The following is a 25777-nucleotide window of genomic DNA, read 5'->3' on the forward strand; positions in this document are numbered from 1 at the left end:
ACTGTTTTTCATTTTCTGTCTATGGCTATTAAGTCTGACTGCATTTTATTCAGCAAGTGGGTGGGAGAATCTCAATTTCATTCCATTCATGTGCTTGCTGAATATTGATTTTTTTGATGAATTGCTCCCCGCTGATTGCTGATCTCTATAATGAAACTGCAAAGGACTGCAGATGTGGAAAGGCCCAGAGGGAAGGTGCAGGACAGGAGAAGGGACAGATTCTTAGGAGGATAATAGATTTAGAGGGCCTGACCCAAGGACGGGGGCAAAGATGGCTGGGTGGAGGCTGAGCATAAGGCCAGATAGAGAAGCAAATGTGTGACTTAAACATTCGTGGTCAGGTTTGAGACATTATATAGATGAGCTTGGGCTATAGGCACTACTACAGATCACACTCAGGATTCTCAGATTTAGTCTTGCTCCAGAGACTGATCTGAGGAGCAGTAACTGTGGCCATTATCAGAAATCCCAGGAACTTTTAGGTACACAGTGACAACAGCTTAGTCATTTCACACAGTCCTGGTCTCTTCTTTCATGATATCTCGACTTCTTCAAATAGGTTTAGATTGTGGTCTGATAACTGACCACATGTATGGTCAGGTTTACTCCAATCCTGCGATGTGTTCACATGATATGATTGTCTTCACAAGGGACAGAGAATTCAGGACTAAGATCTTCAGGGGTAGAGCTGGGCCATATACTGGCCTCACATTTTGGGGAGGAAAGAAAGTAGCTCTGCCTTTCCTCCAAATCTAACTTTTCCAGGCATTGCTTTGAAGCCAAGAATTCCAATGAGATGATGGATGGTGCTAGGAGTACCCATACATGCTGCCACGTGCAACAGAGACACACGTCTCCTCTGTGGCTATGCTATCAGCCACGCAAAGCCTTGGCCTTACCAGAGCCTCAGTGACATCCTGGGGGCCAGGAGTAGAAACTAGACTGTCTCCTCCAATGTGTAGCTTCCCTTATTGCTACTTAGCAAGCATCAAATCTAAGAGCTTCTTGGCCAGTATAACTTCCAAGCTGAAAGGCAAGAAGACTGGCTGAGGCCATAAGAGCTCTGAGGAGATAGGCAGGGTTGGCAAATAAGCAAAAGAGAACATGGCAGCAGCCCTTTCCTGCTTGGTCTTTGAGTTCTCTCCAACCTTGCCTTCTTCTCTATGGGAGGGCTGCCACCTCAGACTTCAAGAAAGGAAACATCAGATTCTAGACTTCATTTTCTGGATTTGGAGGGTTGTTTTGCATATGATTTCAAAGCTCCACACTCTGAAGCTGGGGCTCCTGGGGTTCCATACTCCAGGAATGTAGGTTCTAGGCTCTGCTCTAGAGATGACCATGATTCAGACCTAGGAAAGCTCAGAATCAGCTCCTCTTCAGCTGCATAAGCTGGCCTGGCCTCCACACTCTGAATGGGAACACTTCTACCACAAATTCTCAGGGAGGCTGGAGCATGTTCTGACTGGGAAAGTGGGGGTTCTCAAGCCCAGAAAGAGAAGGCAACAGGGCCTAGTGCAGGTGGTGAGACTGGAGAGAGGACAGTCAAGGAGACCCCAGCACAAAGGCCTGATTATGCCCAGGGTCACAGTGGCAGATGGAGTGGGGTTAATTTAATAAGAGAGCCCTCCAGGTGGCTGGGCTTGCCTCTAATTCCTTTGGAGGATCTTAGCCCTTAGGAAGAAAGAGGTTGTGGCTAGAAAACTTCATTTACTCTAAACACAGATCCCGAAGACACAAACAAGTCTACAAAGGATTAAACTCCATTGCTGCGATGCCACTCCCTTCCCAATCCCCTCCCATCCAGGATCCCACAAAGAACTCACAGGTCGACAGTCCCTGGATTGGTGCCCCAAAGCCCTCCAGGTCAGGTACCTGCAGTCCTAGCTTTTCAACTCCCTCGGACACTGACTTAATCTCTCTACTTCCAGATTCTTTGGGGCAAGTTATGCCCTGGGTAAGCTTGGGTTGTATAGAATGGATGTTGATAAACTGAGGCTGTAGTACTGCTTCTCAGTCTGATGCTGGAACTGACTCCCTTCTTTCCCCCTGCCTCTACCACAGACACCCCTCACAAACTACTTTGGGTTTCTGCCTTCCAGGCCCAGATGCCAGGTTAGTAGCAACATGAAGCAGATGGCAAGAGCACAAGAACCACGAAGCACACACACAATGGTAGGAATAAGAAGATGGGAAGAAACTTTGTACCCCATGGACTGAAGGTGAGGAGAATGAGTCAGGGGTGGGGCATGGTCTCCAAAAAGGAAGGAATTAGTCTGTTCTCCTATACACAAAAGGTAGGGAAGGACATTAAAAGATCCAAGTTACATGAGCTGCAGGGGAGAAGGAAAAGGGTATGAGGGTTTAGGCATTATATAGTACTCTCCCTGAGAATGGGAATCATTTTTCATATCTGTACAAGGTCCCAAATTGGGAATGTTATGAGAGGGACTTAGAGTTTTAATGATGATGGTAACAAAGATGACAATGGGGGTGATGGTGATGGAAGGTAAGACTGAGACTAGTCAAGAAGATAGGAACAGTGTGGGGTGTACACAGCCAAAGTGGTCATGGTCAGAACAAGAGAATATTCAGGCAGGGGACCCAGTGAGGGACACATCAAGGTGTCAACACACAGGAAAAAAGGAGAGAGGTCAGTGCCAGGGGTCAGATGTAAGTATCTGAGTCAGTGAAGGTGACATGATGAGGTAGAACATCAAGTCAGAAGCAAACGTACCGTTAGTCGGATGCTTTGCAAACGACACAGAAAATCGCTTTACAGCCGGGACAGACAAGAACTCTGAGGAGAGAAGACATCATGGGGATTATACCTGCATCTGTCCCTTCCCCCTACACTAAACTCTACCTGCAACATACCCTCTTTGTCCTCTATACCCAAACCTGACCCTTTCCCACCTACCATACAAACACTTCTCTGACCATTACATAAATCTTTCCCCTTGTATTATGTCTCCATGAGGAATCATATCCCATTCCTACCCTAAGCCTACTCCATATATTCTCATCTTCACCACATCCTGGGTCTGCTTATCTGGAAATCAAGTCCCAGTGAGACTCTTGGTCCCTAGCCCAGGTGCTGCCTCAGCCAGATCTCTTACAGTTCCAGCCGTAAATGTGTCACACCCCTCCCTGCTGCTTGTTATCCACCCATGTGGTCTAGAGCGCAGGAAAGAAAGGGCACAAGGTGGAAGTAAAATGATTGAATGCACTTGGACAGCTGTGTGGAGTGAAATGTACCTAACATTAGCAGGGGGTGCTTCTTTCACCCACACAGCAGGCCACTTCTGCTGCAACATCACCTGGGAGACTAAATGGTTCCTTTGCCACAGGCTCATCAGGGAGATGAAGGGGAGATGGGGTGGGCCAAGGAAAGGGACTGCTGCCCCCAACCCACATACCATCTCGGTGCATCAGGCTGGCAGGTGGGAGTTTTTTGCCATGGCTGCGAGCGTAGTCCTGGAGATTCGGGGCGCTGGATGAACCCCCCAGCACTGTGGTGCTGAACAGCCCTGTGCACTGTGAGCCTGCAAAGCCGGAAGCACATTAGCAGCCAAACAAAGCCGCAACTACTACACACTTAACAAAGATAAAACACACATACACACACACACACAAGGCAAGGCATTCATAGCTGCCACACCACCGCACATAGCCTTCACTGCCACACACTACTACATTTGGCAAGTTAATGAAGGAGAGGGGCCTTGTGCACAGGCCCGTGGCAAGGGGGAAAAGTTGCTACTCCATGCAGTTTAGTCATTTTAGGGGAGTCAAAGCTGCTTGGAAGGATAAGTTATACTTTGTCCTCCTTCAGATGATTCCCTAAAATGCCAAGGGGGAGAGCTTCTCCTGGATTCTCCATACCTATTTGATGTTCCCCCATCCTGAGAACAGAGCTTGAGGCACCCCAGGCCCTTAGGGGCAGAGAGAGGAACAACTTTGGGTGAAGCCACAGACCAGATACCAGGATCTTAATGGCTCCCTTTCACTCTCCTCATAGACTTTCACTCCCTCTGCCTTCCCAACCAAGCTTTCGGGACTTTAAGCTTTCTCCAAGAAAGGAATCATGGGATTCAAATAATTTCAGAGCTGTAAGAAACCTTGGAGATCACCATACATAGCCTCCTTCTTTTACAAAAGAGAAAACTAAAACTCTGAAACCTTACGTTCACTTGTACAGGTCTCCTGACAGTCAGTTCAATTCCACCAACAAACAAAAAGAAAGTTTACTTCCTGAAATGGTGTAGAGCCCTCTATACCTGTTTAAACTGACACATTGCTCTTACCTCCCCCCCCAAAAAAACACCTTTATAAGGCACTATAGTGAGCTCCATAGTCAATGAACACTGTGTTAAATGCCTACTATATGAGGAACACCATTCTAGACAATGGGATACAGAGGAAAAGATAACAAAAATAAAAGATATGATTACTGGCTAAAAAAAGGCTTACTATCAATCAACAACTACCTTTACCTAAACGCAATACTGAAAGTCCACATGGTAGGGACACACAAAGCCCTAGAGATTATATGATTTTAAAGCTGAAGGAGGAGCAGCTAGGTGGTAGAAGTGAGTCGAGCACCGGCCCTGGAGTCAGGAGGACCTGAGTTCAAATCCAGCCTCAGACACTTGACGCACTTACTAGCTGTGTGTCTTTGGGCAAGTCATTAAACCCCAACTGCCCTTCCTTCCTTAAAAAAAAAAAAAAAGCTGAAGGGACCTTATACATTATTTAGGCCAACCATTTCATTTTATAAATGAGAACACTTAATTTCCCAACATTAGAGAGTAAAAGTGGTAAAAATGGCAGAGCCCAGGTCTTCAGGTTCCAAACTCATGGCTCTTTCCTTTACAACACTTTTCTTCTAAGGGGGAACTTCAGAATCATAATACCAAAACAGAGAAAAGATCTTGGTGCAGTCCACCAGGTACAGGATCTCCAAAGGAAAGGAAAGACAAGAAGGACCACTACCCCTAAGCTCTTTCTGTCCCACAATGGAAACAAGATGCCCCTAGATGGACCTGTCTTCTGCTCTGAATGGGTTTTTTGCCCTGCCAATGATTTTAGTGAGAGGATGCTCAAGCTGCTGCCTGAGGTCCTGTGACTGGCAGCTCCCATTCCTACACTTTGTGAAGGCTCCTGACTTGCATTTACAAGAGAGATAATATCAGACCTGTTGGGGAGTCCTTGAGTTTCCCTTGAGTCTATAGGGAAGGGGCCAGGATCACAGGGGCAAAAGGTCTACCTAGATCAAGGAATAAAAGAAAGTAGTTCAGATAACAAGACTCTGCTCTGGTTCTCAGAATCAAATGGAGAACTTTTAAGTCAGCATTCTATTCCTAACATAAATGGTTTGTTCACATCCCTCATACTTGAATTAGGCTCTAGGATGAAGGCTCTAAGAAGAGAAATGAAGAGAAAGGAACCTGATCTCAACAATCTCCGATCTTCCTCAAAACAAATTAGCTCCATTTCTAGACCTCACTGGCTCAGTGTCCCCTTTAGTCAGCCCCACCCTATTCGTAGAAAAGACTCTAATCCTGTTCTGCTCAGACCGAGGGTATAATCTCTAGGGAGTTTTCTCTGGGTCCCACAACTTCTATTGAAATCTAGTTTCTCTCTTCCTACTCTATCTGTGCTATTACCACCATTTAACTAGTACTCCTAGCTGCTCTTCTGGGGGAGTAGTTTCTTTTCTAAGGGAAAAAGTGCTCTAAAGCACAGATCTATACACCACCTTTAAGAGATTTTCAATGCATCCTTTGCAGCAAAGAATGGTAGGGCAGTGAACAAATACCCTTATCTGGTATTCTGATCAAGTTCTAACTTGCTGGAGGCCAGGGTGGATTCCATGGACAAAGGTAGTGAGACCTGAGAGAGCTAGGCAAAAGAGACTAAGCAGGATAATAAGAAGCAACAACCTCAAGCCACTGGCCTAATACCAAGATACTAAGATAAAGAAGATTCTGAATGGATGGGCATTTCCCTTCTACTGACCAACAATCCCTCCTCCCCACCTCCCAAACACTAAGATTCTTTGGTCTCTTTAAGAGACATTCAATGTTTGCCTTCCTCACCCAGTCCCCCACACTTACTAGAGATCTCCAGATCAAAGAAATACCACCCCCTTGCAATTTTATCTAGGATTTATCCATTACTTTTAAAAAGGAGAAGAAGGGAATAGGGGAGAGGGCAGAGGAAGAGGGCATGGGAGTTGGGAAAGAAAAAGCAGGATTAGGATTTGGGAAGAAAGAAAGTATGGGATAACTCAACGGTTCTAAATGTCCTTGCTCAGAACTCTATCTCTGATGACTCTGCTGGCTCAGAGCCTCCTAGTTCCCTTAAGGTCCAGTTTGGATTGGAAGAACTGAGGAAACCTAGGGAAAAAGACTGATGCAGAGAGTCAAGGGAGTGATTTTTCACAGATGGAAACCAGTCATTTGAGATCAAAGTTCACATCCAAAGTATAATTCCTCCCACTTCCATTCCCAGTTGGCAACAAAAAACTTGGGTATACCCAACTCCCAGGGTTGGGGATGGCTGCAGTCACAGTGCAGACGTCCCTACCCAGCACTGAAGAACAAAGGTTGGGAAACCATACCCAGGCCACTTTGCTTCATTTCTGTGGGGGGACGTGAAGACTGGAATAGACGGTAACTAGCAGGTCGTGAAGATGAAGTCTCAGACAACACCTGTAGAAAAAGGATCATATGTTACCATCTCCCTATATGAGCCAGAAAACTAAAACCCAGGTCCTGAATCCATGGTTCCCTCTAAAGTCAAGCAGCCAGTATCGGAAGAGCTGAAAGGCAAAAGGGCACTGATGGGAAGATGTGAGCGAAAGACAGGTATAGAGAGAGGAGAGCTACCCAGGTTCTCTTCCAAAATATAAACCATTTTGTTCCCTTTCCCCACAGCCCCTTCCATTCCAGCTAAGAAACAATCATTCCTCCTACTCCATAGTCCCAGTAGAGAAAGCTCCCTGTTTCCTATGCTCCTTTCTAGGATTCAGAAGTTTATAACGGCTCAATCCTAAACAGAAAACAGTCTGGATGACCACCCCCTCCCCCCAATCTTTGTGTTAATGACTCCTTTTTTCCATCTTTACTGGTACAGGAAAAGCAGAAAGTTCAGTGGTCCTACAGCCACACCCCTGAGTTCCATTTCCCACCTTGTCTAAACTGTACCCTATTCTACTCTAGAAATTAAAAATGAATTTTCAAGTAGACCACACCTGATCATTTCCTCCAACCTCCACGCCCTGCCCTACCTAGAAGATGTGCTAAGTACCTAGGTCCCAAGCATCAGAGACAGAAAGTGGGAAAAGGAAAGCAGATGGAGGGGGGAGGGACACTTACATACAGGATGCCAGGAAGGTGGTGAACATAGCCCTGCTGTAGGCCAATGGCAGGGAAAGGCCAGGGGAGGTCTCTTGTACCCCACTGGCCATCCCCAAAGGGTCATTTGGTTAGCCTGCCTGCATATTTGTGATCTGCAAGCAGATCAGATAAAGGGCTGGTCACGGGGTTGCAGAAGGCCACCCCTCTAACCTCCAGGTCTTACAAAGCAAAACTAGTTAGAATTGAAGAGACAAACTACTTGGGATTCATATGGTATCAGAGTCACATACTGATATAGACATGAATATGGAGAAAAGGTATAATGCAAGTAGTACAATGAGAAAGGATTGATTAAGTGACAAGGAACAGAGAACAGAGAAAAGGGGTTTCCTACTCTTTAGACTTAGATTAGAGAACACACCTAGGTAGGCCAGGAAGAGATCAGTCCTTCGTAGGCAGAAGGCTGGACTGGGGTTAGGGCAGAAGGATCCCTACAGACTCATAATGAGGAAGTTAAATGATCAATAATCAAATGAAAGTGTTCAAACCATCTAATGAAATAAGAAACACAAATTAAAACAACTCTGAGATGCCACCCTTCACCTATCAAACTGGCAAAAATGGTTACATATGATACTGGTACTACTATGGAAAAAACAGGCGTGCTTTTACTGGTTCATGGCTGGTGGAGATATGAATTGGATTTGATTTTTCTGTTAAGCAATAAGGTATTATATGAGAAGCAGTATGGGGCAAAGGATAGAAAACAAGCCTTGGAATGAGGAACACATGGGCTCAAGTCCCTCTGACACATACCTGTAAAATTATGGATCAACCTCTAGCCTCTTAATGCTCCAGGCAACAAAAACGCTAGGTAATAATTAAGTGGCTGACCTGCATTAACGGGGAGGATATACAAACCAGTAGCTCTCTACACCAATAAAATCACAGGGCAGGACTCCAAAATGGCATTAAATAATATAGTTACAAAACTTTTCACATCTTTCGGGCCCAGGACTCCATTACTAGGATTATATCACAAAGCTATTATTGACAAAATTAAGAAAAAAAACCTGTACAGAAATATTCCAAGCAATGATATCTGTAATATATCTGTATCTGATTAGAGAATGGTGGAACAAACTGGCATAAGAATATAAGGTAATACTACTATGCCATAAGAAATGACAACTATAATGAAGAACAAGAATTCAGAGAAACAAGGACTTATATGTGCTTAAAAGGAGAGAAGAACCTGGAAAACAATACATATCATGACAACTATGTAAATAGAAAGAACAGCAATACAACAAAAATCCCTGCTATATAATTATAATATTATAATGGCATTCAAGAAGAGTTTAGAAAATGTCCTTCCTTCCCTTCGTTGCAGAAGGTACAAAATTATGCATATTATTCTGTCAGATGTGGTTGGTATACTGTTTAGTTTTTCTGGGCTGATTTTTTTTCTCTTTATTTTTTAAATCTTTGCTGCTAGTAATGGCTAGCTGGTGGCACAGCAGATAACGCTGGGCCTGGAGTTGGTAAGACCTAAGCTCAAAAGTGACTTCAGACACTTACTAGCTGTGTGACTCTGGGCAGGTCACTTTCATTTTCCTCAACTATAAAATAGGGATAATAACAGCAACTACCTCACAGAGCTGTTGTGAGGATCAAGTGAGATAACATATGGAGAAAAATGCTTAGTACAGTGCCTGGCAAATAGAAAGCACTATATAAATTTCCCCTTAACGAGAAAGGGAGAGAGGGTATATCTGGAAATGTGGTGTAAAAATAAAAGACATCAATAAAAATAACTTTTTTAAAAATAAAAAACATTAAGAATATAAACAAATACAGAAAGACTTATATGAAGTAATAGAAAGTGAAGAAAGCAGATGCAAAAAAGCAATATACGCATTGACTTCAACTTTGGAAATAGTAATAGAAACACCAACATAATCTGCATAAATACAAATAAATAAAGAAGTTTAGATGGGCATATGAAAACTAACGGGAAAATTTTGTTATCACTTTGTTAAAATTAAAATATGTTTTAAAAAACAAATTATAAATAACAAGTTAACACTTTCATGTTTAATCAATTACAATCTTTTATTCTTGTATATTTTACTGTTTGTGTTTATCTGGGGATATTAAGAGTACTTTTTTTTTAAGCTAGTTTCCTGAAGTAGAAAAACCAAGAACATAGAAGTTTTCATCATTCCTATGTCACCTGCCTAAACAATACCTAAGAGGCATCACACACCAGAGGGCTGGTAGAAATGCTGATCAGCTAAGTAGTGGGTGTATTCTGATGCTAGAGATGGTACCTTTCTATCTATGTCCAGCTTTTATTTTGATATGTATTTGTGGGCGCTTCAGAAGATGCTGAATTATTAGGGGAAAAAATGTAGCACTAGCTTTATTTTACCTAAGAAAGCTACCTTATGTATGCAGCTTTAAATTCTTGTTAAAATAATCATGAAGTATTGAGGTGTTTCATATAAAAGTCTATACAAACAAGGAAGAAGGGGAGAATGAATGATACCTGAACCTCACTCTAATTTGAACTGGTCAAAGGAGGGAATACACACATACACACACACACACACACACACACACACACACACACACCCACCCACCACCACCACCACCACACCACATCCCCACCTCCCCCATACACACACACACACAGAAATACTTTTCACTCAATGGAGAGGGAGAGGGGTGAGAGGGAACTGGAAGGCAAATTAAGGGAGGGATTAGTCCTAAGCAAAACAGACTCTAAAGATGTACAAAAGTATTTGTAGCTCTTTTTGAGAAGGCAAAGTTATGGTAAATGAATATGAAGAAATGCTATTATATTATAAGAAAAGAGGAACAGGAGGATATTGTAAAGACAAACAACTCTGAAAGACTTAATGACCAACCATGATGCCAACAGACTAATGATGAAACATGATATTCACCTCCTGATAGAGGTGAAAAACTCAGAGTGCAAAATGAGACCTTTATGTATATATGTGTATACATATATGTATATATGTGTATACATATATATGTATATTTGTGTGTATTTTGGGGGACACTTGACCAATACAGAAATTCACTTTGATTGACAATACACGTTTGTAACAGAAGGTTTGTTTTCCTTTCCTTCTCAGAGCGGGGAAGGGGTGTGTGGGACAGGAAGAAGAGAAGGCAGAGTTTTGCTGACTGAAAAAAAATTTGATCTAAAAAAAGATAACAAAGAAACAAGAGTTAATTCCAAGGAAAAGGTAGTTTCTATATTGGCTCTCCAGTCACCGATTTAGTCAGACCTTTAAATCATGGACTGACTATGAAAGCCAGTTTCAGGTTATCCTGAGAGATCTTCATAGGGTCTTGAGGACCAGGGAAGAGAAAGATGCCTCAAAACACAAAACTGAACAAAAAACAAAATATCCCAGAGCAGAAAACATTACAAAAAAGGCTCTGAAACCAAGATTAATCACGGGGCCAAATAGATTGTCTCTCCAGAAAAAAAAAAATGGGTTCACATGGCTCAGTGAGGATAACCCATCCTTTCCAGGAGAGACTTTGACATCTGGACAAAGATTTTTGTGAAGGTCACATGGCAATGGAAAGTATCCAGTTTTAGCCTCCTAATTTTTAAGAAGCTGCCCTTCCTCATATTGCCCAGATATCTTCTCAGTCCCACATCTCAATACTCCTAACCTCTGCATCACCACTCTTGCCCCTCCATCACTGGGATTTCTCTAGCTTCAAACTAGTTGATCTGGGAGAGCTCTAGAAGCAAGGGAGCATCTGGTGGAATCAGGAGGCTAAGATCACTCTGTTAACAGGGGGTAAGAGGTTGATGCTACTTTAGAGCTCACAAAGTCACTGAGTATGGGGGATGGAAAGGGCAGTGATTGAGAACACATGGATAGTGTCCAATATGTCCCCTTCCCATCTTTTCTTCCCTCCTCTCCCCATTACCTCCATAGAGCCAGCTTTACGGTTACGGATGAGTGGTGATCTTCTTGGGAGACCAGGGATCTCAGGCGGCTGAGGCGATGTCTGCAATACCCGATCTGGCTCGTCTCGACCCTTACTCCGGCACAGGTCTTCCATACTGCCCTTGCCTGTCTGCAGCTCCTCGTTCTGCATCGACACAGAAGGGGTGACCGCCTTCTCTACATCCGGCCCTTTCATTCCCTGCCACCAACTTCCTGAGATCCAGATTCTAGCACCCTTTCCTACCTCGGAAGAGGCTGGGCGGAAGCCACAGCCAGTGGGGGCACTGCCCTCCTCCTCAACACCTTTCACTCCAGGGCTGAAGTGCAGCTCCACGTGGAATCGCTCCTCTGATGAGGGATCCTAGAGGACACCACCAGATGAGAGGATGTCAAAGGATGGGATGGTAAGAGGCAGGGTGATGATGATGAAAGGGAGTTCCAAAAAGAAAGGTGCCTAATTCTCAGTCTTTTGTGTCCTGCCTCCTTCTCCAGTACCACATTACCGTGAATCTCTTCTATTGTAGTATCTAGGGTCAAGGAATCCTCCCTTCCCTAACCCTGTGGTCCCTTGTTCATGCAACTTGACTAAACATAAATGTTATTCCTTGACCTCCCACAGGAACTTGGTCATTACATAATCCACTTAAAGAAACACATATGAAGCTTAGAGAGAAAGATGACTTATCTGATCTTGCTCTCCTCTCACCTTAGCCCTAGGTCCAGTGGCTGGGTTCCATATTGTTCCTTCTGGCACTACTTATTCCCAGAATTGGTTCTCTGTTTACCAGGAAGCTACTAACTATCCTGGTTCATGCAGTACTCTATAATCCACATGATCTCCCACATGGTGGTCCACAGATCATGGAGACGGGCAAAGACTTCCTTCTCTGAGCAAAGGTTGGGGGTAAAGAAAGTAGATCTTTTTCTGATCCTACCCTGACATCTCCTCACCTGGGTGTTGTCTTCGTATAGCATGATGACAATCTGAGTCATGTAGTTGAGCTCTGAGATGGCACTGAGATAAGCCAGAGCCCGCTGCCACTGTGCATCCTGAGATTCCTACCAAATATGAGGAAAGGCATCTCAGGGCTTGAGATAAGAGAGGACAGAGAATGAAGGGGGTGGTGGGCCTGAGGCTGGGATTGGGGGAGGACCGGGAAACAAAAAGGCTTGCTTGGAGACCAAGGAGAACTAAAGAAAGGAGCTTCCCAGGATGACAGGCAGGTGGAGACAGAGGGTCCTTACATCAAGAAGCCCTCCATAACGGAAGACACTGAGCAGGGAATGGACATGGCTCTCACTGGTGAAGTAGAGGCGGGTGCGGACATGGCGGCCTGGGGAGAGCACTCCTCTGGAGTACCTGAGAAAGTTGCCTGATCATTCACAAGTATGTAGTCATAATACCACCCCTCCACCACCTCTTTCTTTCTTCCCTAAAGAGGACCTTTCCCTAACATTCAGTAGTCCTTCTGTGCCCAAGCCTCTCTAACTGTTCCAGCTCTGACCTCCCCAAGAGTCCTTTACGTGCCCCACCCCCATGCAGTACCCCCTTAACCCTCCCTCACAGGGGGTGCAGCTTGTTGACAGACTCATCCTCATGGGTTCGCTGTAGGTCAAGCTGAATCTTCCTCAGCAATGGGAGACAAAAGCCCACAGCAATCTCCAGTTTCTCCTCCCGGCTGATCCCATACTCCTAGAGAATCAGAGGCTAAGTAAGCACTCAAGGGAGCCTGTGTTCCTTTGGCCTCTGCCTACTCCCACTCCGCCCCAAACCTGACATTATCCTCCTGTCTATCATTCCTGGGTCTCTCTTCAAACCCACTGTTACTCCCACTCCATGTGTTATCAGGATTCTCTACTTATGCCAGAATCCTTTGCTCTTACTCATAGAACAAGGGCACCTATCAAGTGTGGTTGGTCATCAGAAGATGGCTGAAGCAATTCAACTAATCCCACTCTGCCTCTATGCTTCCTCTCTCCTACCCTTCCAGACTCCAGCCATGAGTCATTTCCAGAACCAACCTGAGGAATGACCACATCAGCCAGTGCCTTGGAGAGCCGCAGCAGTTCTGCTGTCCCCTGGAGCCCCAGGCTCCCATTGTGCTGTACATCATATTTGACACAATCATAGATGTCAGGGATTTTGCTGATATCAAAGCGTCCACTTTTCTGCCGAAAGTCACGTTCCAGCTTGCTCCAGCGCTGCAGCATCAACTCCAGAGTCTCACTGTGGTACAACTGCAGGTCTGAAGGTAACAGGGAAAAGTCATATTAGGCAGAGAGAACTAACACGAGTTAAGGACCACGATTTGGGCCACCATCACTATCCTGAAGAGCAAATAGATTCCAAATATGCAGGGTCCAAGAGGGAAGATAAGGATTCCCCCAGACACCCAGAGGAAGAGACAAAACAACCTTGACAATATCCTGGGGGAGAGATGGCAGTGCTCTTACCCACCTGCTGACTTGGGGTCCTGCAGTCGTTCTCGGATCTGGTGTGTGAGGTTCTCAATCAGGGCAAAGACCTGGTTACAAATCTCTACAGGATTCTGAATTATGGCCATTGAGTTGAGCAAAGAGAGGCTGCCAGTAGGGGCCAACTAGGGGAAACCAAGAGGAAAAGAGCATCATGAGCTCAGGGCCCCTCACCAGACCCCCAGATCTGGGTAATCAGAAAGCAAACGCATGCTAGCTCCCTGTGATAGACATTTTATATCTATTCATGTCTATGGATAACTAGTATCTAGAGACACTAGCCTGAGTTCTCTATTGCCTGAGACAATTAGTGTCAGTAAAGGGGGCAGGGATAGAGAGAAGGGCCTGAGGTCAGCACAAGTGAAGAAGGATTTGTCAGTGAAGGTGATTGTTCTTAGTCATATAAACAAGCCCTAAAATGGTACAGAGATAATTCACGCAACCTAGAACCCTACATGTCCAACTTATAGTAAATGCTACAGGACGGAAAAAATGGATAAAAGGTCAACTCTGTCCAGCTGCATACTTAGCAAGGTGCAGAAAAGTAGGTTACGCATTACATCCTGGTCAAGAGAAGAGAAAGTGGAGTCACTTAGCCCTCCTTACATCAACCCACATAAAGTATCCAGCTACCCAGTCCATTCAAGTTCCCCCAAAAATAACAAAAACAGGAATAGTAAGGGGAAATGGAGAGATGTTGTTTAACCTCAATTTGGCAAATGGTCATCTTCTTACCAGGCCTATGTTAACCCTGGAGATCAGATTGTCTTAGGGACAGAGTGACTCTAAACCAGCCCTGAATTTCAGAAAGGAACTTAGACAGGGAATTCCTTTAATAGGCTGGGTTTAGAAGAGCTCCTTACATGCAACACCAAGGCAAAGCAGGTCTCCTGCCTAGATTCCAACCTATAATACAAATGCAATCTGAGTCCATCATGGTTTTCATTTCAAGACCCTGAGGCATCCTCAGTCATGAAGCAGGGTCACTGGAGAAGGGGAAACAGCGCCTTAAGGAATCCCTAGGATTCCACAAATACCAAAAGATGAAGACAGGACATCTAACTATCTAAATGCAGTTACTGTGTAATTAGCAGAAAAGGGTGTGGACAGTATTATTTATGGGACCCAGAAAGAGATATCTGGAGGACAGGGCACAAGGAAGCTCAGACCTGCTCATAGTCTCCAGGGCCAAAGGGTGTATCCTGTTGTAGAATGTGATGTAGTCGTGCCTTCACACGGTGTTGGCAGCTGCTCAAAGAGTCACCATCACTGTCCAGAAGCCCATTCATGTTGGCACTCTTCACCATTTGCACCAGGATGGGCGTCAGCTCCCCCTCCAGTGCCAGTAATCCCTATGACAGGAGCCATGGGGAGTGGGGGCGTTGTTAATCCCCTCTCTGGGCCAGCAGCCCTGATGGTGGAGGGGTGGAATGGGCCTAAGGGACTATGGAGAAGACACAGAGCTGGCTTGGTGGGGGCAGGGGTGCCCCTACCTCCCACCTCCTATTCCCAGAAGAACAGAAGTGGGTCAGATACAGTCATCCAGCCACCAACCTATCCTTCTGTGATGAGCACCCAAAATCCCTGCATTACATTAACCCTCCATCTAAATTAGCAGCTTTTCCAACTGCCAATGTCCATGACTTTGGGGTTAGGGTGGACACCTTGGCAAAGGCTGCAGCCGTCATCTGTACACGACCCTCATCTGAAGCATAGATCTTGAGGTCATGGCGGTAAGTGCTATGGAGTCGTAGAAGCCCACAACCAGGGAAGCCAGCATAGTCCCCTGGGAGTGAAGAGGACCACAAATAGATAACTGTCAGGATCCTAAGGCAGGGAAGAAGGAATTTATTCCTCCCCCCCTTCAACTTTTCCTTGCACAGTGATTTTTTTTTATTCCCCCACTCACCCATATTTATCTTGTTTCAAACCCACCATACATTTACTCCTCAACACACTCACCCTGGCCCCCAGGGTACATGCAACGAAAAGCTCGTCCTAGCTCCTCAGCCTGGACCCGACCATCAGGAGTCAGCTCCCCACCCCACTTTAACACCAGCAGCAGAGATGGGGCCAGGATTTCCCGCTGTTGATCTAAAGGTAGAAAGTAGTGAATTCGGTCTGGGTAACCTTCTAAGAACATCCAAGTAGTACAGAGTGGAAGTCTGGTTGTTAGCCTCAATAATTCTGAGAAGGAAGAGGCTGGGGGATGAAACTATAAAAGCATGAAGGAGGTAGGGCAAAGAATGGGTGTTCTATAGGTCTAGGAAGCTAGAGATTCAGAGAACTAGAGTGAGTTGTATATCTTACCTTGCTCCTCATTAGAGACTCTGGTTCCATGGGGGTAGTAAGTCAGCTGTACCTTTCTATTGATGCCTGAGAAGTGTCCATACCTGCCAAGAACAAGGTCCACTGTCCATTCCAACCCCAGGACACAGATTCCATGCTTAACAGCCCATATCAGGCTCCCTTATTCTCACCCCACTCCTTACATCTCCAACACAGTCTTTAGCTGCTCCAGCTTTCCTGTTTTCTCTTCAATCTCTCCACCAGGGTCCTTCTCCAGCTCTCCCAACAACAGCCGAGTGATGTCCAGCACCTCCTGAAGTGGGGGGGAATAATGGGATGTGATCAAAACTCTTGACCAACAGTTACCTATCTTAGGATCACTTTACATTTTTCCCAGACAGATTTCCCAAAGTCATATCCCTTCCACCTACAGTGAGTGCCCTTCACAATCAAGTTACCTACCTGCAGCTGCTCTGGCCTCTTCAGTTTCAGTTTCCCAGTTTTGTAGCCACCATGTTTCTCAAACAGTGCAAAGAACCTGGGAATGGATGGGTGAAGAAAAACGTAAGTGAGAGAGTCAAGAACTACTATCTGCCTTCACTCAGTATACAGACCCTCCTCTTACCTGGGGTGTGTAACTTCCATCTTCATTTTCTGTTTGGGAGTTCGATCCCCATGACGGATGATGGCAATGACACAGCGGAGTTCCATCCTGGGAAGAAGGAATATGTTAGAGCAACCTCAGTGAGCAAACCTCTTCGTTAATGCCTAGGAGGGAAAAGGGTACCATCTGTAGTAAGGAATGGGGGTGTAGCTAAGGAAACTATGTGAAAGGAAGCGCCTTGTCAGTCTAGGGAGAGGTGATAGGTGCTTATTAGTCAGTTCTGGGAATCCCAAGCTCCAGATATCTTTGTGAGTAAATAACTACAGCTTCTCTCTCTCTTACATGGTGCCAGATGTGGTGGGGACAATAGGAATGTCTTCAGCCTCTGTGGGAATGGACCACGGAATCTGAAACTGGGGGGCAAGCTCTCGCATTATGGTATTCCTAGAAAGAAGAAGACATAGAAAAACAATGGAATATCCTTCCTTACAAGGGTAAAAAAAAAAAAAACTGCAAAAGAGAAGATCTCTGTTAAACAGGAAAAAAAGGGTAACTCCAATCCTAGACTGGCTTCCCCTCACCCAAACCAATGTCTCCCATATCATACCCCAAGATCTTGGCACAGTCATCATAGTATTTCATTGAGTTCTTGACAAAGCTGAAGCCATTGACATCACAGACAAAGGAGTGACCATTGGCACGGAGAAGGTCAAACCCACAGACTGTTTGCTGTGGGAGAATAAGGTATCCTTATAAAACCAGGCTGGAGGAATAATTTCTTCCCAAATTCCTCGTGCCTTTAACCCTGCCCCACCATCCCATTCATCCTATATTCCCCTTCACCAAAAACACCATCCCACCAACTTGGATCTTCCTCTACCTTGAAAGCAACACAGACTTTCCTGGCCACTAGCTTCTCCATGGCAGTCAGCATGACTGGGTATCGAATCTCCTTCCCTTCACTGTCCCTTTCCACCTTTCCATCTAATGCTGGAGACTTTCGGGCTTCAGCATGGGCATAATCTGGCCCCACCGTATATACCTACAAAAATCCATGTCACACAGTTCCCTCAGGCCAATCATGACACACATACTTGGAGAAACTATGGGAAATAAATCATTTTAAAAGGAGAGACTTTGGACATTATGTTTAGGCTTAGTTTAGAATAAAGATCTTGAACCTAAGAAAATCAACATTCATCCAAGACTACAGAGGCAGACGTATGCTCTACCATGACCCAGTGTTATCCTCCATTTTCTATTTTAAAAAACCCTCACTGCAATATACCAAATGCCTTCCCAGCCCTACTTCACAAAAGTCATAAATGTTTCAAACCCACTATCTTCACTCTTTACCTTGTAATTTCAGTATATTACCAAACCCACACTCAGCTTTTATCTTGTAAGACCCTTTCTTATACTTCCAACTGCCCCACCCCCACAATAACACCTTAACTGTGTGACCTTGGGTAATTCATTTAAATTCTCAGAGCCTCATTTTCCTCATACATAAAGAGAAGGAAATGAATTTCTAAAATGAGAGGACTGAATTACATGGCCTCTGAGTTCCCTTCTGCCTCCAAAATGGTGATTTGTGTAACCTGTATACCCACACCCTGTTCCCTCCCCTGCAACCTTGACATCAGTGCCATCTGTGGGCATGAATTCCTCATAGATGTAAGATCCAGTCTTTCGGACACTGCTCTCAGGGGAGTACACACTGCTTCGGCTGCCAATCTACGGAAAGGAGAGGGAGTAAAAAACATGTGGGTCCACCCTCCCTCACCATTTTGTTCCTGAATCCTTCAGCCTTTACCCCACAATTCCATCCCTATCCTTCCAATCTCTCTGCCCCTCCCCATATCCCTGACTGCCCCCACACCTTACGAAAGAGGCGCTGGCTCCCCCCACCAGCTGTGCTGGGATAGTAGATGTAGACGTTGTGATCCTCAGCACTCACTGGCTTCTCCACAAATGGTTTGGGAAACACAGCTCCATTCACCTCCACCTGGTCCTCACCCTCTATCAGGTTGCACTCTGAGAGGTAGAATATGGTCAGTCCTAGGGGCCTTGGGCACACCTCTTCTACCACTGGAATCCCCCAGCGCCTCAATCTCTGCAACCTAGGAACCACCCCAGAGGCCCTATCCCAAGACCCCTAACCCTCCCATCCATAAAACAACCAAAACCCTACTTAGTTGGTAATAGCAGAAAATCTGAAGGACACTGAGCTAGGTTGAAGCCCAGGGGGCTGGGCAAAGGATAGAGCTGGATACTCACCCTCTGGCCGGGCAGGGTCACGATTAAGCACAGCATATCGAGGCAGATCAATGCCCTCTTCTTGTAGGATTCGGTATACTTCCCGCCTGCAACCCCAAAACTATTAGCTAAAGGAAGTATGAGGAAAAGGGTGGGGGTGGGATGGAGATGAGGGTATTAGAGCGCAGTGTGAGAGAGAACCAAGTTTCTGGTTTTGCCCTTCCCCTAAATGGGCTGCCCAAATACTGGAGACTAAGTCTGTGGACAACAATGAAGGAAGACGCAGTCCCATATATTTGACTGGCCAGTAGGAAGCCATACCTGTCCTGGATATAATACTGCATAGTCAGATCATTGATGAGGAAGGGATTTCGGAGCTTCGCATAAGCAACAGCTTTGTCCAGAGGAAAGCCTAGCAGAAAGGCAGAACCCAAGACACAAACATTATAAAAATGAGAATTGTCGGTTTCCACTGAGCCCCTCTATATATTGACTCCAGCACTACCCCTGACTCACTTCCCAAAGATCCAAAAGAACCTTTGGAATTATTTCCAGGAGCCCACAACTTCCTATGGTTCTAGAAGCTATGGAACTGTCCTAAGATCTGGAGTGTGTAAGCCCCCACCCAAAGTGGCATTTTTTTTTAAATGTGTCGGGAGGGATAAGCACCCCCATTCACTGTCACTCTCCCAGTGAGATGAAACTGTGAAGGGCAAATCTAAACTCCTAAATCCCACAATTTCCAATCCCATTCTACTCTTTTTTCTTGCTGAGGTCCCTACCTTTGGAGTGGAAAGAGATGAGGCAGTGGCAAGGTGGCCAGTTCTCCACAGGCTCATTGAGGATAACATCCTCACCCAGAATAATCACAGTTAGGTAGTCAAAGCGGCATAGTCGTTCTAGGATCTGGGTCATTGGTTTGGACTTGGACTTCTTGGTCATGGCACAAATGCCAACAATAATCTGCCGTTCAATGGGCTACAGGGTGGAAGATGTTGTCAGAAACCTTCCATACAAGGTGTCAGGACTTCCTAGGGACACAAAGCCTCCCCTTTTGCCAGGACATTGGATTCCCCCATATATAAACTACAGGACATAGTCAAATCTAGGGAACACTGCTCCCACCCCTAGGCGTACCCCCTCCTCCTCCCACCCCAAGAAAAATTTAGGGACTCCTGCTGTCAATGGAATAATGTCTTCTCCATAGGAGCATGGCAGGGTATTTTTGTGACTAGGCATCAGGTTACCCAGACAGCCAGCAACCCCTTAGATTCTAGAGAGTTTACTAGAGCAAAGGTTCTATAAATGAAGTAGTTTGTTTTATTACTCTGCCATCTCTTAAATCAGAAAAGAGCCATGTGCCAATAGAAGGCAGATAGACCATGCCTTTCTAGAGGGTGAAGAAGTGGTCACCACTGACTATTACCCTTGGTAATAGTGGCACCACCATTATACCTTTTATTCTTCATGTACTTACCACTTCATCTTCCTCATCTTCGAGGAGCTCACTCTCACTCTCTTCCATACTCATGCCTGCTCTCTGGGTGCCCAGCCCCTCATCCCCAGCTCCAACAAAGAAGCGGGGCGTGGCACTCTCGATCTCACTGGCCGTCAGCGACCACATTCCCACCAGGAGACCCACTCATCCCGATCTGTAGAAGACAGCACTCCATCAGACGATATAGAATATATCCAATATAGAATAGTAGAGAGAGAACTACATAGGACACTAAGGAAAGCAGGGAAACAAGACTGAGAAGATTACACTGAGACCATAGCAGATCACAAACAATAGGTGCAAGATGATAAGTAGGGAAGAAAGAAGGAAGATGCCAGGTGAAAGAAGTTGTGATAATTAAAGGTTAGAAAAGCAGGCAAAAGGGAATAGCCAAAGGTTATGAAAACTATTACCAGAGTCAGGAAGTTAACCCTTATGGGGCTGACATTTCTTCAGGTATTCCAATGGAAAAGTGTCTTCAGCAACGAGTGGGAGGAGCAGCCCCTCATAAAAAGGGCTGTGGGGGGGAGGGGGTGTTCTTTGCTGAGAAAGACGGCTGACAGTCACATTCTAGACTTAGAACTCAATTTAGAACTTTCTTAGTCCACCTCTCTCACTATCCTCACAGTGCTAAGCCTAGGGACCCTAACAAAAGTGGAATGAAGCCAGCTGTCATTGCCTGAGATCATTACCCCCAATTCAACCCAGAAGTCCACTGCAGTGTCAACTGCTTCAAAGCCTTTCACATCCTAGCCTCCATCTAACCCATAGCTTTTCCAATTCAAAGAAATGTACAAAAGACTAGACGTCAAAAAAAGGCCATAAAACTGTTAGGGAGATTGGACTAACAGCAGTCACATTTCTACCAATATACTGTCAGACTGAGAGCTGAGTGCTTGACACACATTTCTCTCATCAGGGATCTTAAACTCTAGGTATCACAGGACAGGGTTCTACCTTGGACAACAGCCAGCAAAAATTCTCAAAAAAACAGCTTGAAAGTTCTGTAGAACGGCTTATAGAAAGAACACCAAAATTAGGATCTGAAGACCTGGGTTCAAATCCAGACTCTGCCACTTGCTAATGTGGGCCTAAGCAAGCCACTTAATTTATCTGAGACTCAGTTTCTTCAGTTGCAAAATGAGAATACTCCTACTTGTACTCCCCACCCCACAGAGTTGTTATAAATAAAGACTCTGGAAAATGCTATAAATGTTTACTTTAGCTTGGGAAGAAAGTTATATATTTAAATTCATCCAATCTTTTAAAGTGTTCTTCAGTAATTTGTTTTGATTTTAAATCTTCCCACTACAAGTGGTGTTTTCTCTAATTATGTAATTATAATTGACTTGTTCCCACAGAGACCTCCATCTTTTTTGTCTTCTGTGTATGTCCTTTACCTATCCCCCAACCATTATTCAAAGAACTGCATTTTCCTTGGTCCCTTCCTAGGCCTTGAAAATATCTTCCTATTTCCTTTTGTGTGTTTTGTAGAATGCCTCTGTGCCTATATCATTTTGTTATTACTCTGGACTCAGTGACCTGGCCTGATTTTCATACCTTATAAGTGTTCCCAAGTCTCTGTACAGTTCTGAGTTTAAGCAGCTTAGATTTTTTCTGTCCTCCCTGTTCTTTCTCTGCAACAGAATTTCCTCTCATGTTTAGGATTCTTCTGATCCTGTGCACTTCCACCCATGGAGTCCCTTCTGGTTTTGCTCTAAATTCACAACAGCTTGTCTTCTTGACTTCACATTTCATTTCAGTGACAGACACAAGGGTGTTGGGTTAAAGTATTCAGAATAAGAAGCTCCATAAACATCAATAAGGCTGGGCTTGCTATTAATAAGGCTTGTGTGGGGGAATAAGAATACACTTTGATTGTGTCAGGGTTTACTTAACGAATGTGAGAAGTTTTTTTATGACTATAGTTAAAGAAGAGCTGATGGCTATCTCTCAAAAAACTAGCCCAAAGAGAAGCCCGAGAACAGGCAAAAAAGAGGACCCCCTTACATTCTCAAATATGTCTGTAAAGAGCAAGATGCCCATATTTAAGGACTAGAAAAAGGATAAACAAAGTAACAAAACCAGGTTAATGACAGGTGGAGTCATTATTCATCAAGGGAAAAGACTCCTTGAGATCAGGAAAGAATTACCACTGGCTATGCTCTGAAATCTTAGAGTAAGGGTTCTTAATCTGAAGCCCATGGATAGATTTCAGGAGGTACATAAACTTGGATGGGAAAAACAACATCTTTATATTCACTAAAGTCTAACTGAAGTTTAGAATTTACTTCAATTATGAATGTAAGCAAACTTTATTTTGAGAAGGGGTCCCTAGGTTTCACCAGACTGTCAAAAGGGGTCCATGACACACACAAAAAAAGGTTAAGAACCCTTTCCTTAGAGGAGGACATCAAGAAAGTGAGAACAGAAAATGTCCACAGCAATCATAGGCCTGGGCTTGCTATGAAGGAGGCTTGTGTGAGAGAACAGGCATATATTTTGATTACAGTAAGATTTACTTCTATGTATCTTTTCAAGAAGCTGGGGTCAGTATATCCCTGCCAAGCCCCTCCCACTACCTTTCCATTCTCTCCCTCCTCCTCCTCCTCCTCCCCTCCAATATAAGATGGTAACAAAGAATAAAACCTCAGATTCTGCTCTAGGCTAAATGGCAGCCTCACTCACTTTGAACTGAATCAACAGAGAAAAAGGAAAGCAGTCTCCTCTCTAGGGGACTCCTGCACTGGATCAGGAATGGGGGGCTGGGGTAGGGAAGAGCAGAGGTGGGGTGGAGTGAAGGAGCAGGAAAAAACCTTGAGATGAAAGCGAAACTGGGATGGGGGGTGGCCAAGTTACAAATATATTGAGAACCACAACGAAGGGTACTTTTAATATTGATTTTTATGAATGCACACTTTTTTTTCTGCCAGAAAGTTCCGCTCTCCATGGCACATAAGTATTTATTTTGTGATAAGATGCATTGCTACAATGAAGGCTCAAAGCCTCGCAAGGAAAGTGGGAGGAAGAGGAAAGAGGGTTTGGGAGGGAAAGGGAGTACCGGGGTAGGGGAGAGCGATAGGAGGAAGGGAGGCAGTTGGGGGGGTGGGGAGCAGAGTGGAAGGGCTGACGGAGGGTAGGGGGAATGGAAAAGTGGAGGAGCTGGTCAAAATGAGGGAAGCAACATTTTCAAAACCTTGCCTAAGGCACCCAAATTCCTTACCCCATCCCTGAATCAAAAGCATTTCGGGAATCCTCTTAATTAGAATTTAGGGCTGCATGCAACAGTTCCAAGTTAGAACATTTCATGGGGGTTTTCGTGGATGGGAAGAACGACTTTAGGCTCCAGGCAGAATTCTCCCCGCCCCCCAAAACAAGAAGCATCCCACGTCTTCCAGCACTCTTTTCACCCCCAAGGGGGATTCCCCCACCTCTTTACTACACCAACCTTCCCCAGATCCTTGCCTGTCTCCAGAGGGCTCCTCACACTCACCCCCCTTCTCTTCTGCACCCCCACGTTCTCCCCTTCCCTTCTCTTCCTTCCCTCCCCTTCCCCCCCCCCCACCTCCGTAGCAGAGAACAAGCCGTGATTTGCTCCCTTGGGGCTCCGCAATAACCCCTGACAATGACCCTCGGATGACCCCTCACCCGAAGGCCTCCTCCCCCTCTTCAGAAAGCTCTCCCCCCTCCCCCATCGCCCCCGACATTGACCGCCCCCCCACTCAGCCCGGGTCACACAGCCTACGCTGACACGGACCGGTGTCCCCTGAGCCCTTTTCCAAACCCGGAGCTCGCACCTAAAGACCGCGACCCCCAAGCCCAGGCGGCCCGGGGCTTGCGACCACCTCAGACACCGCCCCCGACCCCAGCCCCCAGCCACTCCCCCATTGCCGGGGCCCTCACTCACCCGCCTCTCTCCGCCGGCGCAGCCGAACCTGCCGGCAGCGGGCACCTGACAGGGACCCAATCAAAGCGCGACTTCCCCTCCCCCGCACCGCCAATCAGAGGCGGGCGCGCTCCGGGACGAGCGTCAGGCTGCGTTGGCCGGTGCTCTCGGAGGAAGCGCGCCCCCTGGTGCTACGTTGGCGGAAGTGCAGCCTAGCTCTCTCCTTGTGCTGGTCACAGCTACCACTAGAAAGATTCTTAAATCCTTTTCTTTACACCTCCTCGCATCCTGCAACTCTTAACCCCAGGATTAAAGACAAAGACCGGGAGCCAGATGAAGAGAATGTGACTGGCCGGCCGACACTTAAAGGAGATGAGAGAGGGGAGGAAAACAACAATATATGAACTATGTATCCCCTAAAGGTCAAAGGGCCTATCTCCCACTGTTTTGTAAATGCTAATTCAGTTTGAAGTACTTTACGTTGCACACATACAGAATAAGTGATTGAAAATGTTTACAAACAAAAGGCACAGACAAAGACAGACTATAGAGACTGGAGAATACCAAAATGAAGCAAAGATAGAAATTGAACAAAAAGATAGCAGAAACAATAAACAAGCACTTATTAAGCGTCTACTGCATACCAAGAGCTGTGCTAGTCTCAGGGAATACAAAGACTGAAATGAAAGACTTTCTTTGTTTGAACATAAGCATAGACGCAAGCATACATATTCACAACAATAAATTCAAAGTATTTTTGTGGAAAGAAGGTAGTAACTGAGCTGAGTTTTGAAAGGAGTCTAGGGATTCTAAGAAGCAGAGATAAAGAGGGAGTGCATTCTAGGAATGGGTTAGAGCAGTTTCAAAGGAATGGAGATAGGAAATGGGATGTTTTTATTCCTGATGAACAGCAAAAAGCTCACTTTAGCTAAAACGAAGAGAGAGTAAAGGTTAAAAAGGTGCTAGGTCGTGAAGGCTGTTAAGTGCCAAATGGAGGAGTTCATGTTCGATCCTAGAAACAAAAAGGAGCCCCTGGAGTTTGTTAATCAGGGGAGCAATATGGTCAGGTGTTTACTTTAAGAAAATCACTTTGACATTTGTATAGCAGATTGGTTTGGGGAAAGATTTTGAGTTTGGGAGACCAATTAGCCTGTTGTTGCTATTGTTCAATCTTGTCAACTCTTCATGACCCCATTTGGGGTTTTCTTGGCAAAGATACCGGAGTGGTTTGCCATTTAATTTCCCAGCTAATTTCACAGATGAGGAAACTGAGGCATACAAGGTTAAGTGACTTGCCCAGGGTCACACAGATAGTAAATGTCTGAGGCCATATTTGAACTTAAGAAGATGAGATTTCCTGACTCCAGGGTGAGTGTTCTATCAGCTGAGCCCCAGGCTATT

General features: G+C 45.3%; 1 protein-coding gene across 6 annotated transcripts in view; it reads right to left on the minus strand.

The window, feature by feature from the left end:
- Window positions 1-24449, minus strand: part of PPIP5K1 (diphosphoinositol pentakisphosphate kinase 1) — a 42551-nt gene extending 18102 nt beyond the window's left edge. The window contains exons 1-27 of one of the 6 annotated variants that reach the window (XM_036735323.1): window positions 24398-24444; window positions 20470-20644; window positions 19775-19970; window positions 19314-19404; window positions 19014-19099; window positions 18616-18770; window positions 18369-18470; window positions 17614-17775; window positions 17341-17462; window positions 17076-17177; window positions 16755-16841; window positions 16592-16667; window positions 16333-16442; window positions 16151-16233; window positions 15803-15934; window positions 15505-15626; window positions 15010-15192; window positions 13824-13965; window positions 13388-13611; window positions 12931-13058; window positions 12611-12725; window positions 12317-12424; window positions 11610-11726; window positions 11346-11510; window positions 6623-6713; window positions 3417-3542; window positions 2735-2797 (exon numbers count right to left, since the gene is read on the minus strand). In XM_036735323.1, the coding sequence (XP_036591218.1) occupies window positions 2735-2797; window positions 3417-3542; window positions 6623-6713; window positions 11346-11510; window positions 11610-11726; window positions 12317-12424; window positions 12611-12725; window positions 12931-13058; window positions 13388-13611; window positions 13824-13965; window positions 15010-15192; window positions 15505-15626; window positions 15803-15934; window positions 16151-16233; window positions 16333-16442; window positions 16592-16667; window positions 16755-16841; window positions 17076-17177; window positions 17341-17462; window positions 17614-17775; window positions 18369-18470; window positions 18616-18770; window positions 19014-19099; window positions 19314-19404; window positions 19775-19970; window positions 20470-20616 (3235 nt within the window). In that variant the 5' untranslated portion in view covers window positions 20617-20644; window positions 24398-24444. Of the gene's footprint in view, window positions 1-2734; window positions 2798-3416; window positions 3543-6622; window positions 6714-11345; window positions 11511-11609; window positions 11727-12316; window positions 12425-12610; window positions 12726-12930; window positions 13059-13387; window positions 13612-13823; window positions 13966-15009; window positions 15193-15504; window positions 15627-15802; window positions 15935-16150; window positions 16234-16332; window positions 16443-16591; window positions 16668-16754; window positions 16842-17075; window positions 17178-17340; window positions 17463-17613; window positions 17776-18368; window positions 18471-18615; window positions 18771-19013; window positions 19100-19313; window positions 19405-19774; window positions 19971-20469; window positions 20645-20903; window positions 20942-24397 lie in introns of those variants that run through there. The other 5 variants (XM_036735320.1, XM_036735321.1, XM_036735324.1 and 2 more) reach the window with 5 other exon arrangements.
- Between the last annotated feature and the right edge of the window lie 1328 nt (window positions 24450-25777).

This window comes from Trichosurus vulpecula, chromosome 8 (genome assembly GCF_011100635.1).
Source record: "Trichosurus vulpecula isolate mTriVul1 chromosome 8, mTriVul1.pri, whole genome shotgun sequence".
Lineage (NCBI taxonomy): Eukaryota > Metazoa > Chordata > Mammalia > Diprotodontia > Phalangeridae > Trichosurus > Trichosurus vulpecula.